Source organism: Mustela lutreola, chromosome 9 (genome assembly GCF_030435805.1).
Source record: "Mustela lutreola isolate mMusLut2 chromosome 9, mMusLut2.pri, whole genome shotgun sequence".
NCBI lineage: Eukaryota > Metazoa > Chordata > Mammalia > Carnivora > Mustelidae > Mustela > Mustela lutreola.
In genome coordinates this window covers 116,417,202-116,440,497 of record NC_081298.1, presented here as the reverse complement: position 1 = coordinate 116,440,497, position 23,296 = coordinate 116,417,202, and the positions used below count along the sequence as shown (strand labels likewise).

Below are 23,296 nucleotides of genomic sequence, written 5' to 3'. Positions count from 1 at the left end.
AAAAGGCAAAGCTGGGGAGAGCAAAGAGGCAAAGCTCAGAATGTCACAAAAAAAGTTATTATCATTAGAAATCTGCTTGAAAGGAAATGCCATTTAATGTAAACATTCTGTTATATCATACTAATATCATGTTCATAAAAATGAATTTATTCTAGAATCTCAGAGTACTTCCCTTGGATATCATCGTCGTGCGGGCCTCACACTCAGTGCAAGTCATACTTTAGATTCTTCCAACTGAGGATGCCTGTCTGGCTCCGGCAAGGGGTTGATCTTAGGGCTGTGAGTTCAAGCCCCACATTAAGTGTGGAGATTACTTAAAAATAAAATCTTGGGGCGCCTGGGTGGTTTAGTGGGTTAAGCCTCTGCCTTCGGCTCAGGTCATATCTCAGGGTCCTGGGATTGAGCCCCACATTGGGCTCTCTGCTCAGTGGGGAGCCTGCTTCCTCCTCTCTCTCTCTGCCTGCCTCTCTGCCTACTTGTGATCTGTCTCTCTCCGTCAAATAAATAAACAACATCTTAAAAAAAAAATAAAATCTTAAGTATATATATATATATATATATATATATATATATATATATTTTCCCAACTGAATATTCAAAAACAGAGACTCTGTGCTTAATAGTCATGAAAAATACATCTGCCTCTCATATATAAACAGCCCAGACTCATCATCATCAAAGACCAGAACACCTACTACAGAAGAAGCACCAACCAAAAAAAAAAAAAAAGGAAGAAATGAATATCACCCCTGTGTCTGCTGCAGAATCACCCTCTGTATACCCATTATTACCAGTTCTCTGTGATCAATGACCAGAGCCCAGGAGGATCTAAGGCCCGAATATGCCCAATGGCCATGATGAAGTCAAGACAGCAACCCAGGGCTTCTGGTCTCTGTTCTCTCTCAGACCACCCATCCTTCCCACAAAACCAGCCCCATGAGGTCCTTCACCTGTGTCCCTCCTACACGTTGTGGTCTGACCCCAGGAAATTAAGTAAACAGATGACCTAAGGGGATCTAAGTTCTGGTCCTAGGTAGCAGACTTGCTGTGTAACTAAGTCAAGCTCACTTATACCACCCAAGTTACCTTATCAAAAAAATGTTACTATTATGTGTCCCCACTTCCTTCAAAAAACAAACAAATAAACCTATAAACCGCCATGGAAATGTTCAAAATTATTTCTGTGTTCTGATTATCCAAATGAATTATTTAGTGAAGATGCCTTGACTCTGAAGTCCACGTTTTAAACCAGTCCACGGGTTTTCCCAGTATTATGTTGACTCCTTGGAGTAGGGGTCAGCAAACCGCGCCACTCAGGTCAAACCCGGCCCACCAAGGGTTTGGTACAGGGCCACGTCCAGGCTTGTATATATGGCTGCTTGCAAGGCCAACGCAGAGCTGAGGAAATGCACGCTGTGCAGTTTGTACTGCAAAGTCTCAAGTATTTACTATCTGGCCCTTTACAGAAGAAGTCTGTCATCCCCCCACATCTTATATACCAGAGGCCAAAGAGAGTAGCTAGCAAGTGATGATGAATTTTTAATCGTCCCCAAGCTGTTCTATTTTCCATATACATATCCTATTTGTCAAAAGATGCAATGTATTGTAAGCAAATACAAAAAGAGAAAAAAAACCAGGAAGTTAGAAAGTCACTTTTTCTCTAAGTAATCCAGCTATATTACACCAGCTAAGTCCACAAAGATACAGGTCTAAAAAATGAATTTCTAAAATTTTCTGTATCTCTGAAGAGTCATCATCTGTAAGTTCTACAGAATCAAATTTCTTTAATTAAAAGAAATGTACAGCTTCTCCCTCAAATAATCTAACATTTGCATCTAAATAAAGAGAAGAGGAAAATCACTGAGGACATACATGAAGTATTTCCCAGGGTTACCAACGTGAAACTTTATTCCCGAGCCCTCTCTGTCTCTCTCTTTTAAACTACTCTGCCAATCGTTTTGTGGCAGAAGTTGAGTTCTGGTTTTGAGATTTTTGTGTGTGTCAATAAGTTTGCTCCATTTCATATGGCGACCAGGCTACGTGTATCCTGTTCTCCTGTTCTTAAACATCTACTTAAATGCCAGACAGGAAAGTGTGCGGCATGTTTTAACAAGTAGACTTCCTCTGTTTCTCAAAAGCCTGCAAATATTTAGTTTCAGAATGAATACACTGTAAGCCAAAAAATTACCACCCATCCGATTACTTTGTCATTCCTACTGTAAAGATTTATGGAAAATGCAAGGAGGAGGGAGAGCCGACACCGTTGAGGGAGCTGGGGAACCCATGAGAGCAAGGAAGGCAATCAAGAAAAGTAAAAGTGGGAAGAAGTCATTAAGCCCGTAACAACCTCCTGGGAACTGCTTTTTCTCTTCCCCGCATTGTCTACAGCCCTCCAGAAAATAATATTACTTGTAACTCATAAAAAGTCCTAAGATTTTAAAGACAGACTGAATTTCAGAGGTCCCTAAATGGAAGCCGTTTGTTTTATGGATGAGACGAAACCGAGGTCCAGAAACAGTAAGTGTCACACCCTGTGGATTAGGTCGTTAGTGGCAGGACCGAGACCAGAGTCTAGATTCCCGATCCGCGGTTCAACACGCTTCCCATGAGACTCGGCGCTCTGCCCTGAGAAGTGTAATGTACCACTTGGCACCTACCAGCCACATTCTTTTTCAAATATGCCCAAACACCCCTATCGTAGCCAGGAAATTCACAATACCCTTTTAAATAGTATCTATGGGCACATGTTTTTTCTAAGTACAGACTATCTCGAATACTGCTTTGACTTCCGAAGGAGTAGGAGTCACAATAAAGCAGGAGAATAATCAAAGAGCTAATAAGGACTTCAGGCTGTGCCCTTGTATTTTGTCTTGATGATCATCAGTTTGAAAGAGACATCCTCTCTCCTGGCCACCCCCCAGACACACACACTCAAGACTAAACAGCAATATTCCATAAAAAGACCAGATCTAGCCAGTGTTATTATCTGTCTGACATCTGGGTTATTCTTGTGAGTAGCTCATAATGTAATGTGGGTGTCTGTGATTATTTGAGTACACATGGCAAACCATAATTGGTCAAAAAAATAATAAAAGACATTTTTCCGTGACAAAAATACCGTATTGCGTGACAACATGGCAGTGTGACAGCACTCAGTGGACCTCAGTGCTCTCTCTCTTGACAAAGAAGTAAAAACAACACAAAAATTCTTAAAGTAAAAATCTTTCTTTTTAGTAACCTCCACAGTTCATATTTAAATTAGTTATGAGAGATTCAAAGGTCCTGAGTGCTGATAGTAAGCCACTTGCATTTTTCCCTGAATCCCTGTCATATATCAATTTATAATTCAGCCCTCGGATACAGAGCAGCAACGCAGCGCAAGACGCAAGTCCATACTCCTTCCTACAACTGGAATACAGTTTTCGACAATTTTTTTTAGAACATGACTCTTCATCCAGTAAAAACTTCAACTCCATCATCACTATCCACATCTTGTAACATGAGTCAGATCTGATGCAAACTCTCCTTATGACCGAGCAGATAAAAATCTGAAGCCGATCGGGGCAAGTCGTGTGCGAGGGTCTTCATCTAAAACTGACCCCCTTCTGTCCTGTTACTACCTCCCATCACCGCGGGCTGCATAAGGGCTAGGCAAGAAGGGGCAACGTGCTAGCTGCCACTGCTCTCAGAAGCCAAAAAGCAGGTTACAAATTATTCCAAAAGTCATTTACAAGAGCTCACGCAAGAAGCACATTCGGACTCCCAGACAGAAACCCATTCGAGCAGAGAGCCGTGGGAGCGGAGGGGGCTGTCTAAAGGCTTCAATCTCATAAACCTCTCCTGAGTAAGGACAGTCAGGGACCGTGGAGGAACTCACCCACTCGGAAGTTCGTGGCCGTCAGGGTGTCAGCAGCGTGACCATTCTCACTAATGAGAGTGGTGGTGTTCCCCTTCTCACAGCTGTTCTGACAGCTGCCCTTGGTGCAGGTCACTTTACAGATGCTCGGAGTAAAGACCACCTTGATGCGGCCAGTGTGGTTACTCACTAGGAGCGAAGGCAGGGAAAAAAAGAACAACAAACACATCAGCTTAGTATCCATGAACGTGCCTTGGAAGGTTTAAAAAAAAAGGGGGGGGGGAGAAAAAGAGAGGAGAGGGGGAACCGGAGAGCCCACAACCCGACAGGTTTAAGGAAAGAGGGAAGCCTTTAGTGCGCGCTGCTCTGTATCCAGTGGTGTCTCTGAAACAGGAGTAGGAAGCTTAGCAAACAGAACTCTGGGATGCACTCCAAAACCACATTTGAAGTCGAGTCACTGGAGTGGGATTACTAACCACAATGCTGCACTTTATTCACTAGCAGACAAAGAGCAACACGGAGGGCACGACATGAAAGAGCCAACCCTGACAGGCACATGTAATGCAAAGAGGTTGGCCGTGTACCTCACGGTGAATAAACTCTTGTGTCCTCAGCTTGCATACTTTCCCTGTTTCTCCACTTCTTAAGTCACTATTTGCAGCCCGACCCCTGGAAATGTTTTAGGCATGCGGCATGTCTGAAAACATCTGTCTCAAATCTCCTGGCACTCTCAGCTGAAGTGATCAAATCCTGTGAGGCAGCTGTGGGAGCCCATTTCTTTTTCACAACTCTGGGGCATTATTTCTCCATCTTAATTTATGCAACCTGTATTTTGTTGTACTGTAAACGGGGTCCGCCTAAGAGAAAGGGAGGCCAGGTCACGAGGCCCAAGGGCTGCCTCTGCTCAAGGACCATCCGGCAGACAGTCCACCTCAGGCAGGTATTTCCTGCTGTCTCGTGGCCCTCTCCTCAAAACCAAATGCTATAACCTGACTGCACAGCAGAGGCAGCAGAGTGTCATGAAACGGGCACTGATCTCAAAGTCAGACTCTGGCTCATAATTTTGGCGCAGCCGTGGTGTGACTTTGGACATGTCATTTCACCACTTCTATAAAACGTGAAAGAATCACAGCTGATATTTTCTAGCTAGTTCTAACTTTCAACGTCTCTATCAACTGTGGCCCTGGGATCTAATCTGGCCCACTGCCTGCATTTATAAATAAAGTTTTATTAGAACACAGCCACATTCCTCCTTTACATGTTCTCTATGGCTGCTTTTGTGCGGCCATAGCAGAGATGCACAGAGAATGTATGAGCTCACCCAGAACTGCCATTCATGGCCAAGTCCCAATCTAGGCTCCATGGCAAAGTGCAGTAAGAAACTCTAGTCTGACTTCTACAGCTGTGATGTGACCCCATCCAGGTCCTTCCTCTTTCCAGGTGCCTAAGGCAGAAAGCGAAGATGGTAGCAGAAGCTGGAGACAGATGATTCATCTGTGAGACTAAGGGTGGTCGGAAGTAGTGCCTATCCTACTGTCACTGTGTTACTTTAGTGGCCAAAGGGGAGACTAGCTCTGGGTCAGCCTTTTTGCGACCACCCTCTGCCTACCAGAAGCAATTCTGCCTCTGTATATACTCCTTTGGTCTGACCAAGGTTATATTTTCAGGAAGTCATCTAAGAAGCTTCTATAAGCCCTCAACAAAATAAACTATGGTCAGATCTGAGCTTGAAAACAAAAAACCTTATCAACAACAACAACAAAAATTAGAATTTCAAAGCTGGAACTGGGGTTCAAAGTTTGTATGACACAACCTTTATTTAAACATCTCTGGTGACAGGGAGCTCATTACCCACTAAGACAGCACGTTCTAGTTCTAAGCTGTTCCTACCAAGTACTCTTCCTTCTGGAGCTCAAGCATGGCAGTTGCGTCCATTCATCCTGACCTCACTCCCCATGGCCTCCCAATCAAACAATTGAAGCTCATGCTCCACATGAGCGCCCTCCAACTACTCAAAGAGAACTACCAAGTAAGCAAAGAAAGCTCAAGTTAGCAGGATCTTGAACAGATCAGCTTGGGTTGGCCCACTCACTTAACATAAGAAAACGATTCTTCCAAAAGAAAAAGAGCCTCAGTTCTTTTCAAATGTTTTTCCAAGATGATTTCCCATTCCCATTCAGTGGTTCTAACACAAGAGATCAGGACACCTAGTGTGAAGTGGGGAGATAGTCTAGGGGCCTGACCAGATCTTCCAGCACCTTACAAAATGGCATCTGGAAACCTTTTTTTCCTATAATGAACCAAACAGTAAATATTTCAAGGTTGTAGGCCTGATGGACTCTGTTGGCAACTATTTAACTCTGTTGTGGCAGCAGGAAAGCCAACTGTCAAAAACATTATGTAAATGCATGGTGGTGGCTGTGTTCCAATAAAACTTTATTTAAAGAAACAATTTGTGAACCACTGTTTTGAATGCTTATATAGTATTTAAAATTTTTGAGTGTACCCAGAACTTTAAAAAACTACAACAGAAAGTTAATTCCACAATCAGGAAAAAATTCATGCAGCTCAACATATTTTTTTTTTTTTACAGTAGCACACACACTCACACACATGCACACACAGCCCAGTACATGCTCAAAACTGCCAGACCATGCTTACAAATATCTTGAGAAAACTTTGTGTATCTAAGTGTGTGGAGCCCATTTAAAAAAAAAGAGAGAGAGAGACAATATCGTCCCACTTCAAAAGAATATAAACTTCTATTTTTTCTGGCTCTTGGTACAATAATGAAATTAGAAATGGTGTGCCAACTATTCTGTCTTCTCTGGCATTAACTCGTGGCACCAGCAGCTGCCATGCAGATGCTCAGACCGTCACCTAAATTATGCTCACTTAGGCGAAGAGAGACATCCAAAGAAAGCAAGCATTTAATCATTATTCCTGTCTCACCTCTCGGCTACAGTAGTCACTTTATAGACACTTGAGATTCTCCGGGCCTATTGTATTTAAAAAACTTGTTCTATTTCATTGCCAAAAAAATATTTTTTGGCCTGGAATCATTTGGATTTTCAAATGGCGGAGACAGTTTCATATGACTTAATTCTGATTTTTACAATGTTCACATCGTCTTGGAAGAAGACACATTTCATTTCATATTTTCCCTTTGTGTTTTACTAACTTTCTGCTATAAAGTAGTCTCCTTCTAAAGCGGACACGTAATCTCAGCGGGTCCTCTTGTCTTCACAAAGCACTGATTTCTTCATTATAATTAGCTTTCGTTTTCCACATCAATCTCACAATCAGTATTGAAAATCTCGCAACTTCTTTTGACATTAGATGGCCATTTGTAGTTCTCACAGGATCTCCAAAAATATTAAATGAGTTAGAAAATACACTCTCCTATCCCCATGTAAAATCATTTCTATGTTTCTACTAGGGTATCATGTAGAGTTTGATTTTCAAAGTACCCAAGAGTAAGGTAAACTGCTCTGAGTTTCAAATTCCTCACACGTGACAAGCTCAAGACAATACTGCTCGTCTGTTAAGAGTTTACATGGAATTCACCAACAGTGGCAGTGAAGTTTCCTCTAGAGACTCCTTGGTCTGTAATCTTCCTCAAATGCTTGGAGTAAACTAAACTCAAGAATTCCACATGCCTATATACATGTATGCATCAAGTGTAGAATACATGAAGTGACCCCAAGAAGACTGTCGAACCCCATGAAGACCATGGATTCGCCGGATGCTGGCAGCCATTCTGGTCTAAGGCCTTGTTTCACCGGAGAGGAGAATGAAGCCCATGGTGAAATCAGTGGTCAAAGACCATCCCTAGAGCGCTAACAGCTGATTAAGAATTACAAAACAGGGGGAGCGCCTGGGTGGCTTGGTCAGTTAAGCATCTGCCTTCGGCTCAGATCATGATCCCAGGGTTCTAGGATCAAGTCCCAGGTTGGGCTCTCTGCTCAGCAGAAAGCCTGCTTCTCCCTCTGCCTCTCCCCCAGCGCCCCTCACTCCCGTCCTGGCTTGTGCTCTCTCTCTCACTCACTCTTCCTCTCTCTCAAATAAATAAATAAAATCTTAAAAAAGAAAAGCATTACATGGGGCGCCTGGGTGGCTCAGTGGGTTAAGCCGCTGCCTTCGGCTCGGGTCATGATCTCAGGGTCCTGGGATCCAGTCCCGCATCGGGCTCTCTGCTCGGCAGGGAACCTGCTTCCTCCTCTCTCTCTCTCTGCCTGCCTCTCTGCCTACTTGTGATCGCTTTCTGTCAAGTAAATAAATAAAATCTTAAAAAAAAGAAAAAAGAAAAGCATTACAAATCTGGAAAGCAAAAGTCAGGCCAGTCAGGACTTAACAGGGAAAACTCTTGCCAGAGCCTGCATGCTTGGTCCCTCTGATGAAAAAAATGTAATTTTTAGATCCCCACAGGTAAATAAGCCCCAGAAATCTTAAGCAAGTGCTTTCAAACCTGGCATTTTAGAGGCCTTGGCTAGAAACATAGAATGCCTGGAGCCATGTAGCACCTCCATCGGGCCTCCTAGTCAGTCAGTCAGTCAAGATACTCAGGAGTCAACATCCTGTCTGCAGGTCCTGCCAGACCCTGCACAAAGTTAAACCTCCAAGAAGAGGCATTGGCACATGGTTTAAAACAAACCACAGACATTCAGAGCATATGGTGAACGGGATGGAAGTGAAGCCGATATCCTCCCAACAGGAAAAGCTTTCACTTCTGCTTCCCGATCACTAATGATGGAGAAAAACTCAAAAATGTGAAAATTGTTCTTGACACACAGACTTCAGTCTAGAAAAGTGCCCAGCTGCCATCTTTCCATCATTGGCCTAGGATGGGACCCAAAGCAAAGGCAGCCAAAAAAATAAACAGAGCAAGTTCAAGACTCACGTCAGATTTCATGCACACAGTCTCCTCCACATCCACACAGAAGGCTGTGACAGCCCATCAGCCTTCATCCAACTGGAATGACAGGGACCAAGGCGCACAGGAAGTGTCCTCGGCAAAGGAGAAGCACCCCCTCTGTGGTTAAAAGCCATCAACCTGCCCATTAACGGAGGCTGCTTAAAGAGACTTCGGAGCACAATCAATACACAGGTCCCATGTGAGAAAAGGAGCTAAGAGCTCACTCTTCTGCTGCAGTCCATTGCTTGCCCGAAGGCCAAGAATTTTTTGAAGGACAAATCATCAAAGTATTAAATAATGCTTAGAATAACAGGAGTTCATTGTTCTGCTCTCCAGGCTTGCTTAGCTCCTCATGGACTATTAAAATAACTGCCACAGAATACTGTGTTCCTCGAGAAAGGTGCTATGCAAACAAACTAACATCCGATCTATTACTTCATCGGGTGGCTGTAGTCCTGGAACAGATTTCTAGTTGTCACAGGAGCACCTCCTCAGATGAGACTCTAGGACTTATATTCCAGGACCATCTCTTTAGGTTTTTTCGGGTAGATGTGACTAAATGAAGAAGTAGAGGAAGAACTACATGCTACCCAGTTGATATGATACACTTTAAAAGAAAGACCATGTGAGTTTCCTCTGCCCCCTCAATTCTCCATTAATATCCACTCAAGGCAACTAGGTCAATTACTTATCTCTCTCACATCTCCATACAAGATTTCCCTTCCCTTTTATACTTTTAAGGAGATGAACTCTTCATCTTCACCGTTCTGTGGATCCATTAAATCATTTAATGTAAGAATAAGTTTCTGGATATATTCTGAGTTCCTTATAGAATTGACTACCACGCATCAAGAAAACAAGCATCAACAGTACACCATGTTTGAAAACGTAAATACAGTCCTCAAAATAGCTACTTGGGCAGAAATGCAGCAGCGACCTAGTCACACACTGTCTTGTATGAACTCACTCCCTGATTCACTAAGAAAATAAAAGCTCTAATGACCCAGGCCTACCAACTTACCTGGATCTGTACCTGTCCTGCCTTCCGCCTGATGAAGGGTGGGGTTCTAGCTAAAGCCAGCTTCTCCCTATTGTCCCCTCCCCAGCTAAAGTAATGGATCCCTCCCTCTCTTACAGACTCTCTTCTCATCTGTGTTCGCATGCAAACACGATACACTCTTGCCCAAATATCAAGAATAGCACTTCTATTGTCTCCATTCCTCTCTAGTGCAAGTGAGGCTCGATTTCTCTGCTCTCCTTACAGCAGAGCTCTTCAAAAGACTGCTCTATTGACTGCCAGAACTGCCCTTGTGAAGGTCACCAGGGTCTCCACATTGCCAAATTCAATGGCAAATTCTCTGAGTCCTTCTTTCTCCAACTTTCAGCCTCTCTGATACACAAGGACACAGCTTCACAATACACTTTCTCTGCCAGTCTCCTAAGTCACTCTACTCTTTCATGGTTCTCTCCTACCCTGCTCCTCATGACCCTCCTGGGCGACAGCTCCAGAGCTCAGTCTCTGTGGCCTTCTCTTTTCTAAAAAGACTTCCTAGATGAGATCATCCTGTTCTAGCTCATGGATTTAAATAGTATCTATGAATTTATATATAGAAAATGTAAAACTCTAGCCTGGACCATCTCTACCTTATATGTGTGTACAACCAAGCAACCAATGGTCCAACCATTGATGGGTCTTTCCTAAGTAAATATCTAACACCTAACAGACACCCCAAACAACATGTATTCAGAATTAAGCTTTGATTCCTTCCTGTACCCACACGCAAATTTGCTCCTCTTTAAGTCTTCCCCCATCTCAGAAAATGGCAACTTCTTGATTGGTGTCCATCTGAGACTCAAAACAATAGCAAATCCTGTTAACTGTCTTTCTAGAAGGTAACACCTTCTTACTACTTCCATGACGAACACTTTGGTGCAATCCATCGTCATCTTTGGTCTGGATTATGTCAACAGTCTCCTAAACCAGACTCCCTGCTTTTACCTTTGCCCTCGTCCAATTTACCCTCCTCGCAGCACTCAGGCTATCTTTTCTAATTTGTCTGTGACATCGTAGGGCTCCTCTTTTCCGGGACTTCCCTTCTCTATCAGATCACAAGCCAAAGATCTCACAATGGCCAACAGGGGCGTCCATAGCGGCAACATCGGACCTCATTTCTCACAGCCTTCCTCAACCCATTGACTTTGGCTCCCTTGTTAGGATGGGTGTGCTTCCGTCCCAGGCCCTTGCACCTGCCACTCCCTCCACCTAGAATGTTCTCTCTCTGCCGTACACGGCTTCCTCCCTCACTTCCTTCAAGACTTCTCCAGAATGTCAATTCATCAAGAGGCCTTTGCTAACGACCTTCATAAAACTGCAACAGCCCCACACATCACCTATCCACCATACCTTGCCCTACATTTCCTATTTACTATAAACATACTTTATATATGTCATTGATTATCATCCTGAGAAGGCAAACTCCATGATAGCAGGAATACATCTGGTCACTATTATATGCCCAACATGTTTTCTCATAGTAAGTGCTCAAGAACAATAAGTGAATGAACAAACTTCACTAAAAGAAATTAAATAAATAGTATTTATCTATGGGTTAAGTGTCAGTAGTGTTAAAATAGTAAAGAATACTCCTATTAAGCCTTTAGCCCTAAAACATACTTGCTGTATGCCGTATTTGTCAAAGAGAAATGTTTTAGCCATAAAAGTTTCAAATCAAGCGAAAACACAGTTGTTATTCAGGAAACCCTGCAGTCATTACAAAACACAGTTTTCCCAAAAATCATTAAAACATTACCCAAAAATGGCCAATGACATCAAAAAGTGAAAATTTTCATTTAAACATGCCAATGAGAGAATAGCTGAATAAACAGGAAACAGAAATTTCTCACTTTTTCAAAAGAAAAACAATGATTTGCTCCCAAAGTTTCACAACATATTATGCAGAAATCAAACTGACACATGATAGAAACCTCCTTTAATTCTGTCAGTAAGAGTTATGATGATGTGTAAGGAGTTTTAAAACCTATTTTTTATTTACTAAGTATCCATCCCCTTTGTCAAAGAACTAGGAAATTGAAAACATCTCTACTGAGATTCCGTGAGCCTATTATGAATTGCCACTGGACAATAAAACCCACCCATAACCTACCCATGTTGGGAGGTAGCTGGGGGCTCAGTCAGTTAAACATCAGACTCTTGGTTTTGCTCAGGTCATGATCTCAGGGTCATGAGATCAAGTCGCATGTCAGGGCTCAGCACCAAGTCTGCGTGAGATGCTCTTCCTCTCCTTCCCCATCTGTCCCTCCCCCTGCTCATGCACCTGTGCGTACACTCTCTCTTAAAAATAAACAAATAAATAAAATCTTATAAAATACATGTTGGTTCCCAGCACAGGGAGACTGGTCAAGAGATTAGCCAGAGATTCACCAACGAAGACGATAGATTTCATCCCAAATTTCCACATATTTCAGGAGTCAGGTATAATTTCCTATTCACTCAGTCTCTGTTTTACCTTGACTCAAGGCATAAAATCTTAGATTGTCACCTATTACCTGTCACATTTTCTCAGCCTTTAATCTTGCCCTGCCAACCAGACCCTACCACCCCAGGAGGAGTCTAAGCCACACACCTTGAGACCATAGATTTTAAACAAAATCAAGTATGTTTGAAGGTGTAATAGATTTTACAATCAGAAAACTTAACTTTTCCCCAACAAGTTGCTCATCTAGCAGGATCTGGTCCAGTGTTTGCAGAAAGAAATATAGTCAGTACAAAAAGTGGAAAACTAGCAAAACAAACTGATGGCTTTTTGGCATTTTCATATTCTGACTTTTTGTAAAATACTTTCTTTAACATCTCCTGAAGGGATTCAACTGTCCAGGCATATCTCAGCTGACAGACAAGAACACCCTGGAAAGTTCAGGACAGGCTCTGGACTGTAGTCCAGGGAAAGAGGGGACAACACTCTAAGGCACTTCAGCCCTGGCGTCCTGTAACTGCACCAGGCTGTTTCACAGGGGTTCCTTAGATGTAATTTTTAAAACTCCCCTGTCTAGAACATATCTGGAAATCTCTGCTCCTAATCTTGAATACCAGAGAACCTACTGTTCCCAATCTGTCCAGAAGCAGTGGTGGCATTTGAAATGCTGTGATATATCCCCTCAGGTCAGCATCCAACTCTTGGTTTCAACTCAGGTCATGATCTCATGAGTCGTGAGACCAAGCCCCACGTAGGGGCTCCCCACTCAGCAGGGAGATTGTAGATTATCTCCCTCTGCCCCTCTCCCCACTCATGCTCTTACACTCTCTCTCTCAAATAAGTAAATCTTCAAAAAAAAAAAAAAAAAAAGAGAGAGAGAGAGAGAGGGAGAGAGGAAACACCCCCACGGTGACAGGACTTAACTCAGTAGATAATAGAAAACAGAGCAAAGAACAAAGAGGGACAGGAGGGACTCACTGCACCCATGTTCTCAATTCTGAAGTGAGAATGCAATCCACTATCTGGACTTAGAATCCTGACAATTATGGGAAACATACTTGGGGAAGGTTGAATGAGTTCGTCCAGGGAGCTAGGTTTTTTTTTTTGGGGGGGGGGATTGTTTGTTTGTTTTCTTTCTTGGCATCAACATTCAAGATGCTACTCCCTCTGAGAGTCTCCCAAGGGAGAAATACCATTTAAAAGATGCATTTTTCGGGGTACCTGGGTGGCTCAGTGGGTTAAAGCCTCTGCCTTCGGCTCAGGTCATGATCCCAGGGCCCTGGGATAGAGCTCCGCTTTGGGCTCTCTGCTCAGCAGGGAGCCTGCTTCCCCCTCTCTCTCTGCCTGCCACTTTGCCTATTTGTGATCTCTGTCTGTCAAATAAATAAATAAAATCTTAAAAAAAATAAATAAAAGATGCATTTTTCATGTGAAAATTTCTACCTCCCTTAAAAAGCCCACACTGGTCTTCGCAGCAACACACCTAGACATCTCACAAACAGCCCTGGGAGGCCAGGCTTCCTACAACCAGATAAGAGAGGACTTCGTGGCTGTCCCTGAACCTAGAGAACAAGGTGCAGAGCAATGAATACTTAGGTGTCTTCTAGTTCTAGTCCTCACACAATTCTGGCTAGTTTGCACAGTCTCCTTACAGAAAGCATGGGTTAGATATGCTTCACATGATTTGAATTTTCTGTGCCTTAATTTTGGAACAGAATTTGGTTTTATTTATCCTCACATTTGTTGTTTTTCCAAAGATAAGTAAATGGAGGCATTTGTTATCAGTCTATCACTCATCATTTCCATAAATAACATCTGTTTGTTTGCATGTGGAGAAGCGAGTCTGACTCAAAGGCAAAAAATCTATTGGGCTATTTGTTTACCAAGGAACAAATTTCATGACTTATCACAGGCTTGATTAAGTGGGGGCCACTTTTCCTGAGGGTCCCAGATTATATCTACTATATGCTTTGAGAATTAGGATTCCATAGAATTTACAGACTGGTTATGAGAAATATCTTTGACAAATACTTCTGACAACATCAGACTCCTTAAAAGAAAGTTGAGATCCTTTCCCATCGGACAGAATCTGGCCTCACATCCTGAAGCATTCCACACAGAGTCTGGGCATTAGCTGAACCCAACTGCCCCACGGTCCTCGCTAATAGGCCTACTTCCTTCACGTGCACTTTTCTCCCCCTAGAAAACCACCTTTCATCCTCTGGAACCAACCCACTTACCCCCTCCCTATACAATGTTCAGCAACCTAGGCATGTTCACTTTGGACAATGCAGCTCTCATTTTCCCCTGGCTTTTAGCACATAAGTCTATTGATGTCGATTTTCCTACTTTATCAATCTTCCTTTGGCCTCAGTCAAGCCCAAGAAAGCAGTTTGTATTCTTATCCTCCTCTATTTGTAACAAAAAACCCACCTGGTGGTTTTCCTTCTTTGGGAACAACAGAAAATTATGTGGTCGGAGGGGAGTGCCATAGGAAAGAATGCAGGGGTAGGAAATGAGAAGAAGTGAATCGAAGGTATTATGAGCCCAGGAGAGGAATGCACAGGCATTCAACTGTCTCCTGCAAGGGCAAAGAAGCAACTTTTACTCTAACTAGTAACTGGAAGTCACAAAACTTGAAAGGAGCTGAAAGCAATCAGGGCGCCATGGCCTTCGTAAGGGGGCATGGAAACTTTCCTCCTTCGCTACAGGCAGACACAAAGAAGAAAATGAACTATCATACTTTACAAAATTTAAATTCTACCTAAAGAAAGAAACAACTCAAAAGATAGGGCAGAGAGTCTGGAGACCAAAACTTCCTGTGTCCTGTTGAGAACGAGCTGGCCTGGCCAGAAGCAGATACCTTGCTGTGCCTCTCAGGAATTCCAATCTGGCCACAGAGTCAATAAAAGTCCAGAGCAAAGAGATACTATAATGTGAATGCATTTTATTTTAAGAAGCCCCAAGGAAGGTGAAGATATGAACACTTTTGTAACTACCCAAACAACTTCTAGGTATGATGCATTCGGTTGAAAGAAAAAAATCTGTCAGGCAATTGGTTCGTTATATAGAAGAAAAATAACATCTTTGAATCTCTGAATTTAGCATTCTAGTATCAGAGATAACCAAGCTTGTAGAACACGGATTCTGTCATTCACTTTTTGTTTTCTTCCCTACAGCACAAACTTCTCTCTGGCTCAGTTTTTAAATGAATCCATCAAATGGCCCCAAATATTCTCTCCAAGGGATTACTGCCAAATTCAATAGAACTCATCATTAGAAAAGATTTCAGCCTAAATATCCCTTCTCTCAAAGATATATTCTATCTAGCTTTTATTTATCCTGTGATACATAAAATTGAAAAATGATTGGCTGCCAATAAAAAATGAATTACTGATGTGTCATCACACACTGTAAATTTTCCAGCTTTTAGTTAATTCTTTTTAGGTTACTCATTCTTAACTTCCTCTCCCATCAAGATAGTGCCTCTCCTGTTGAACACTGTGATGGTTTTCAAATCTCTCCACTCTCTACAAATTCTTCTGAAATCTAATTCCGCTCCCCTTGAGCATGAGCTGGTCTTAGCAACTCATGTCTAAAGAACAGAATAAAAGAGAAGCGATGGTTTCAACTTCTGAGGTTCCGTCACAGAAAGCACTGCAGCTTCTGTCTTGGGCTCTTTCTCTCCAATCACTCTCTCTGGGGGGAAGCCAGCTCCCATGCCATGGGAATACTTAAGGGGCCCACAGAGAGGCTCACATGGCAGAGAACCAAAGCCTCCTGCCAGATGCCATCTGACTGAGCCACCCCGCAAGCGAATCTTTCAGATGATGGCGCCCCTACTGATACCCTGATCACAGTTTCATGACAGAATCTGAGCCAAAACCAATCAGCTAAGGTATTTCTGAATTTCTGAGGCATAGGACGTGTAAGATAATGTTTGTTACTTTAAACCACTAAGGTTTGGGTTAATTTGTCACTCATTAAAAGTATAAACACATAAACACACTTCGCTGTTTTTCTTTTTCCCTAGATTCTGAAAAGAAAGAAGCTGAATGTATGGACCTTTCTACAAGTACAGGGCACGGTCTGCATGATGGACGGACTCATGAAGCCTGTACCAATTCCCTAACTGAATGACGGAGCTCACATGAACACCACAATCATTTAAATGATACTCCTCCCTTCCCAGACTAGGAAACTACAGAGATGTTCATCAGAAACCTGACCAAGGGGGCACCTGGGTGGCTCAGGGCGTTAAAGCCTCTGCCTTCAGCTCGGGTCATGATCCCAGAGTCCTGGGATCAAGCCCCATATCGGGCTCGCTGCTCAGCAGGGAGCCTGCTTCCTCCTCCTCTCTCTCTCTTTCTCTCTCTCTCTCTGCCTGCCTCTCTGCCTACTTGTGATCTGTCAAATAAATAAAAAAAATAAATCTAAAAAAAAAAAAGAAAAAAAAGAAACCTGACCAAGGTCATTTTATTAGGAAATGGTAGAGCTGGCATTTCAGCACAAGCCTTCACTCTCTCCTCACTACCCAGTGCCTCTCCTACACTTTCAATGAGCGCACACTCTGAAAACTTCAGGATACCAAGCACCTGGGAAGGTTGTAGCAAGGGAGGGAAACAAACAGACTGAGCATATACTATGTGCTTGGCAGTACACTGGGTTTCATATCCCTTACCTCATTTCATTCTTACAACAGACCAGTGGAATTAGTGCTAAGATTTTTCTTTGACAGAGAAACGAAGATTCCGAGGTTTGATGGAATAGAATACAGTGAAACAAGTCACAGGCTCCAACCTCCAAGATCTTGCAAACTAGAGTAAGAAAAAAAGACACACAGAATAATGCTACCTGACCTATCCGCCACACAAGGCCATGGCAGGGGTCATATGAAATAATCTGTATGGGTATAATTCATGAACTGTTAAACACTGGGCAAAACCAAGAGGATATCGTTGCATGCGGCCAGCTCTTAGTGGAGCAACTGTGGGGGAAAGCTCAACCTAGCGGTGACATTTACCCCATGATATATTACATAGCAAAACCCACATGCGCTTCTAAATATGGAAAATTTATTCTCAAGATGTTTGTTTTACAGTCCTAATTATTATTTAAGACTCTAGAACAAAGGAAAGTTCCACTGTGGACTTCGATTCCTTCCTAATTTCCAGACAAGATCTGATGGCTTGACTTGGTCTGAAAAGTATCCAAATGGATTTCAATGAATAATAGAAACCCATTGATTAGAATGGCTTATTTTCCATTTGAGTAATTAAGTTCAACAATTCTTACCAGAAACTCTATGTTTAGATCATTTTCAAGTGAAACTGTCATGAAAGCCTTACATATAACAATAAAGCTGACAGATTCTTTTTAAATGTCATCAAAGTTGGCTTTGCATTCACTTAAAAATAATACGCAAAGAGCTAAAGTAGCACCCTTTTTTCCCCACCGTTATTACAGAGGTATTGTTGAAACACGATGTTACATTCCCTTCAGGTATACAACACAGTTTTTCACAATGCTGTACTCAACTGCAGCCACCATCTGGCACTGGGTCACACAGAGCAGCTCTCTTCCCAAGGAATAAGACTGGTTTGGGCAATTTTTTTTTTAAAGATTTATTTATTTAAGTGAAAGAGAGAGAGTGAACAGGGGGAAGAGCAGAGGGAGAGGGTGACCAGCAGATTCCCCGCTTGACGGGGATCAGATGCGGGACTTGATCCCACGACCCTGAGATCATGACCTGAGCTAAAATCAAGAGTCAGATGCTTAACCAACTGAGCCACCCAGGCACCCCAGGTTTTGGCAATTCTTAACTCATAACAGTTTTGATTCCTAACGAACTTACATGAATATGCAGGTAGGGTAAATTTTAAATAGTCAATATACTAATATTATAATGTAACACCCTAACTTAATGTGTATCAGGCTCTCAGCACAGTGGCTGGTGTGCACTGAGTACACCATAGATGAGGGAAGAGGAAGATGGGACCTACATAGTGCCATTGGTGGGAACAAATGAGCTTACGTCCAAATTTCCTAATTACCTGACATTCAGAGACAAGAATATAATTTCCAATACCTTCAGCAGGTTTTTAGAAATACATATTATATGGTCTTGAGGTATATTAAGGTGTGGTTTGGAAACTGGGATCTCTGACAAGAAACATCATGAATCACTTTCTCCACTCAGAGTCTTTTTAAAACTTTAAAAAAGAGGCATCTAATTTTGCTCTATTTCCATGTTCAAGACCTGGCAGAGTCTCCCTGACAGGTATTTGCACACATAGCACACTGTGGTGGCCTGAAAACCCAAAACCAGAGAAAGATGCACAGGAGGCATGATGGGACTTCAGGGTCTTACTACAAAGACTCCTGTCTGTACTCACTCATGAACAGAAGCTGGACATTCTCCATTCCATGTGAGCAAGAATCTGAGAGCTGAAAACACTTCTATTAACAATCCAAATTGGGGAGAGTGGGGCACCTGGGTGGCTTAGTAGGTTAAGCCTCTGCCTTCGGCTCAGGTCATGGTCTCAGAGTCTTGGGATTAAGCCCTATAACGGCTCTCTGCTCAGCAGGGAGCCTGCTTCCCCCCCACCCTCTCTCTCTCTGCCTGCCTCTCTGCCTACTTGTGACCTCTCTCTCTGTCAAATAAATAAATAAAATCTTTTTAAAAAAATCCAAATGGGTACTGATATATAAATTAGATAACACCGCAGGCCCTATGAAACCCCAGGCCAGGCAGGGCATCTACCAACACCCCAAGCTTTCTTGGGAGTAAGAGGATAAAGACCAGACTAAAGGAGGGAAGAAGAGTTAACGCAGCTGGGCTACCCTTCTCTAAAAGACAGTCTTTGGTGCTCTGAGACATGAAGACATGCTGTTGTTGAGGGGAAGGGTTCAAACAGAATGTGTGCTCGCTGGGTTCTCTGCCTACAACACCCTGGGGGGTGCTCTGCACACACTCACAAGTGATGGGGCTGAAAAGTAGAGCTGTGTATAGCAAAACGGGAGATGCAGGTTTCAAGACAACCCAGAACAGCCAGCCACACAGGCCAGACCTGTGGAGAGCAGAATATACTTCCATAACTGGGAAGACATTAAGAATCGGTATTATGGAGGGCACGTATGGGGTGTGGTACATAAACAATGAATGCTGCAACACTGAAAAGAAATAAAATAAAATGGAAAAAAAAATCTGTAGTACTTTCAGCAACCCATTATATGTTGCCCTATATCCAGAAAATGCCCTTCAGAAAATGCCACTGGACTTCATTCTTGGACCCAACATTGACATGATACAAAGCTTCTCCTGGCTGTTTCTGCTTCTATTTGGTATTCTACTTCTGCTCCAATTGCTTACTGTTCAACCCTAACTTACAAATTTCTTGAAAGGTTCTGATTAATCTTACTTCATGAGTATCATCCCTCTAAGGGAACGTTCTTCTGTCAGGCCACCTTAGAGCAGCTGGCCAGCTCAGGGTGGTTTTCTTGGGTCGAGTGTCTATCCATCTTCTGCTCCACGGTGGCGAGAAGCTGAGGTCACCCAGACCTCATACATTTTTACCTAAATGTATCCTAGCTGATTAGAACAGTATCATCTGCTCTGAGATCAACAACTGCCCAGACTGTCTTAAAAAGTCAATCTTGTGCCTTGCTAAGGTAATCTAAGAAAAGCAGAAGTCAAAGGAACTGGCAGGCCAGCGGACTGGATCCATGGGGTTTTCGCGGTACAAGGAAGAGGGGAACCAGACAACCTAAAGCTCAGATCTGCCATACTTGCTCCTTTAGTAAGAGCAAGTCACACAGCCACGCTCCAAGTCAATGGGGCAGGGAAACCCACTATCCCTGCAAGGACACCTCGGCAAGGAGGAGGTGGAAAGAAAGAATTACATGGAAATAAGATCTACATTTTTATTCTTTACTCTGGGCTAAAAAAAAACTGTCGCGGATAAAGGCTAAATAGGTCAGGAAAATGTTGACAAAATGTATGTGCCTCTCTCCTTGTAAAAACAAACCAAAGCCCACTTAACATCGGGCTTTGTCTTTGTTGAGTATCTACAGTTACAAACACAAAGAAAAAGGCCTTCGGACCCGATAGCATCTACCCAACTGTATCACCAAAGGCGGCATAATATTTCTGAAGGATGAGTAAAGGGGGAAAAAAAATATCAAAAGGTTTTGCTCGGGGAGTGTTATTCTGGACCCCTCTAAAGGGAAGCAGAGCTCTGCGGGCATGGAAACTGAACATGTGGGCGGAAGAGCTCGGCTTTCGGCCGGATCTGAGGCAGGCAATGGCCATCGGGAGATGCACCTGTAGCCATTAAGTGGCCCGCAGTCAAACAAGCAGCACAGCTGCGGCTCCAGGCATCGTTAGCAGCGAGCACCGGATCCCACGCAAGCCGCCCGGGGGGCCATCTACCAGAGGGAGCCACACCACCGCCCTCCCCTCTGCTGTCCAGATTCTTGTTCTTCCCCGAAGCTTTCTAGGTCTGTTCCTAGGTTACAGGGGTTTTGAAATAACTGTGATGTTTTTCACAAGAGCAACCACGGCCAGTTTAAAGTTTTCATTTAGTTAAAAGGCTGGGACCTTGGGAAGAGCGAACGTGAGAGCGCTGTGAGGGCTACATGAAATTTTTTTTTTTTTTTTAAGAGATCCTGGTGAGATGGATAATGTAGGCAGCTTCAGAAAAATAACTCTTGAAATAACACACGTTTACGTCTGTGATTGAACATGTATGTGTATAGATGCATATACATGCATCACACATACACATTTCGTGGTTTAATGTTTTCCTGTCAGAAGAGGTACTCAAATACAATCCTACTGCAATTGCCTCTTAGGGAAGAAAGGTTTCCTTCCATTGCAACCGTGTGTGCATTTGTACTTCCTCTGTACGGGAACACAACTTGGGCAACTGGGTTTCAGTAAAGGCACATTTCAATTTCATGAGGGGCTAATACTAATACCAAAAAAAAAAAAAAAAAAAAAAAAAAAAAGCAGAACTAAAATTGTAGAAAATTACAACACAAACTCTCAAAGGTCATAAAATGTAAGGGAGGTAGGGAGGGCTTTACCTCAGAGTGGGGAAGACAGACTCGCCACAAGGCAGTAATTTTCAATGCTAAGAGGACCCCTCTTTAAGGGGACTAACCTGAGTAAAAACACATTTTATTTCAATTCCCTTTGGAATATCTCCTTAGCATTATTTTTGTACAGTCTCATTTCTGTTGAATCAAAACTATCACTGCAACTTTAACAATGATTATTCCCTAGAAACTTTTTTCTTATTCAGAATTAAAATCAAAGTAAAGCCCTCTGTCTCTGGCAGAGAAATCCAAAGGCTGAGTAAAGCATCTCTTCTTTTTCAAACACGGATTTTCTCCTCCCAAAATGCTGTTCTGCACTTTCCAGGCAACCTGTAAATTCACTCGTGGCATTTTCCCCCACCATTATCACGGTTTGATCACAGAATATTCTGGAACCATACAGAATCTATTTCTCAATATCTTGAACTTGGTCCCAATACCCAGAAATATCCTTGGATTACTTTGTTTATTTATTATGAAATCTTGGACCCTTGGGATTGAAACCTTCTCTGGCATGAAAGGCTTCCCATTGGAGAATTTAGATTACATAACCCTTCACTGTATGCTTCCCTCCACTGTTGTTTTAATATTGTTGGATAAGCTTCCTGGAAGTGTTTCGAATCAGTCTATGTCGACCATTGCCCAGCAATCTTCTACTGTGTGTAAGCAATCAAGAGGCAAAGAGAACGTTAATGTTCACTGACTTTCCTGGACTGGGATGTGATCAGAAAACTCCTGGATAAAACATACCACTTGCCCTCACCACCCCCAAATGAGGCACAGTGGCCATGGCAAGACGGCACATGAATCCTTCCCTACAGCAGGAAAGGACTCAGTGGAATATAGATTTTTAAGGACATCAGCTCAGCAAAACCCTGATCCTTCACCCGTATTCACTGGAATGTTTTCTCGACATCAGTTTGTACCAAGGAATGCTGTTGCTTTGGCATCTAGGCATTGAAGCCAACGAGAGGTGATACCCTTCTAGTCATCTACAGTGCTAACAGCCACACTGACATACAGCTGGAAACTGGCTCAAGGTTCCTTATTCCCACACAAAGTGTGGTGTGGGTGACCGAACAGACCAATCAAGGACTTGACTGCATAAGGCAAAAAGCATGGAGATTTACCCTAATCCCTTCTTTAAAGCAGTCTTTTTTCACACCTAGTATTTTAAATGCTAAATTGTTTGTTAATTTTCATCAGCTCCTTGAAAGATCTAGCTCCTGGCTGGTTCCCACTTACACTGCCACTCGTACCCAATCCCCAAGACATTTATTTGCACATGACCCACCAAAGGTGTTCTCCATGCAGGGAGGGCTATCAGGGCAGCAGAACGTGCACCTATGGAATTCTCCTTCCCTCGAAGTGCACACTCTGTCTATGGGCAGAACTTTGTCCCAGTGGGGCTCTCACCAATCAGTGACTGTCAGTGAGGGCATCGCAGACATGGGGAGTTGCCAGCACATGCAATATCTCCTTCTACTCTTTCCTTTCTCTCTTCACACTGATATCCTAAAGTGAGGCTTGGGTGGTTCTCGGGACCACTCCTCTTGACCTGCATTTTCAAACTGCTCCTCCCCTGAAGATCTCCCAATCACAGTCCGTCCCATGCAGAACAATCTGGCTTGCATTTCCTCAACTCTACCGATTGCATCTACATTTGTCTTTACCCAATTGTCGGTTCAGGGTTTCTCTCTTCTTTTGGGAAGGGCCAGCAGGTGAAGGATGACTTTGATGTCTCTTCTTCACATCACCTTCTTTCTGTCCCATGGTGGGCTATCTGAGATATACTACAGACTCTCCCCCTGTGAGGACTCAGACTGGCACTGGGCACCAGAGCATTTTAGCAGTGTTTTTATCTACCTTCTTGAAGTGGTTGGGATAAGCAGAACCGTCCTGGCCAAACAGGGCTGGCTTCGTAACCTTTGG

At 43.0% G+C, this 23,296-nt stretch overlaps 1 protein-coding gene across 10 annotated transcripts in view; it reads right to left on the bottom strand.

Moving 5' to 3' along the window:
* Positions 1-23,296, bottom strand: part of LTBP1 (latent transforming growth factor beta binding protein 1) — a 403,430-nt gene that overhangs the window by 235,812 nt on the left and 144,322 nt on the right. For 6 of the 10 annotated variants that reach the window (XM_059188603.1, XM_059188601.1, XM_059188606.1 and 3 more), the window contains exon 5: positions 3,878-4,045. The exons of 1 other annotated variant lie outside the window; for it this stretch is intronic. In XM_059188603.1, the coding sequence (XP_059044586.1) occupies positions 3,878-4,045 (168 nt within the window). Of the gene's footprint in view, positions 1-3,877; positions 4,256-23,296 lie in introns of those variants that run through there. 3 more of the 10 variants (XM_059188608.1, XM_059188610.1, XM_059188609.1) reach the window with 2 other exon arrangements.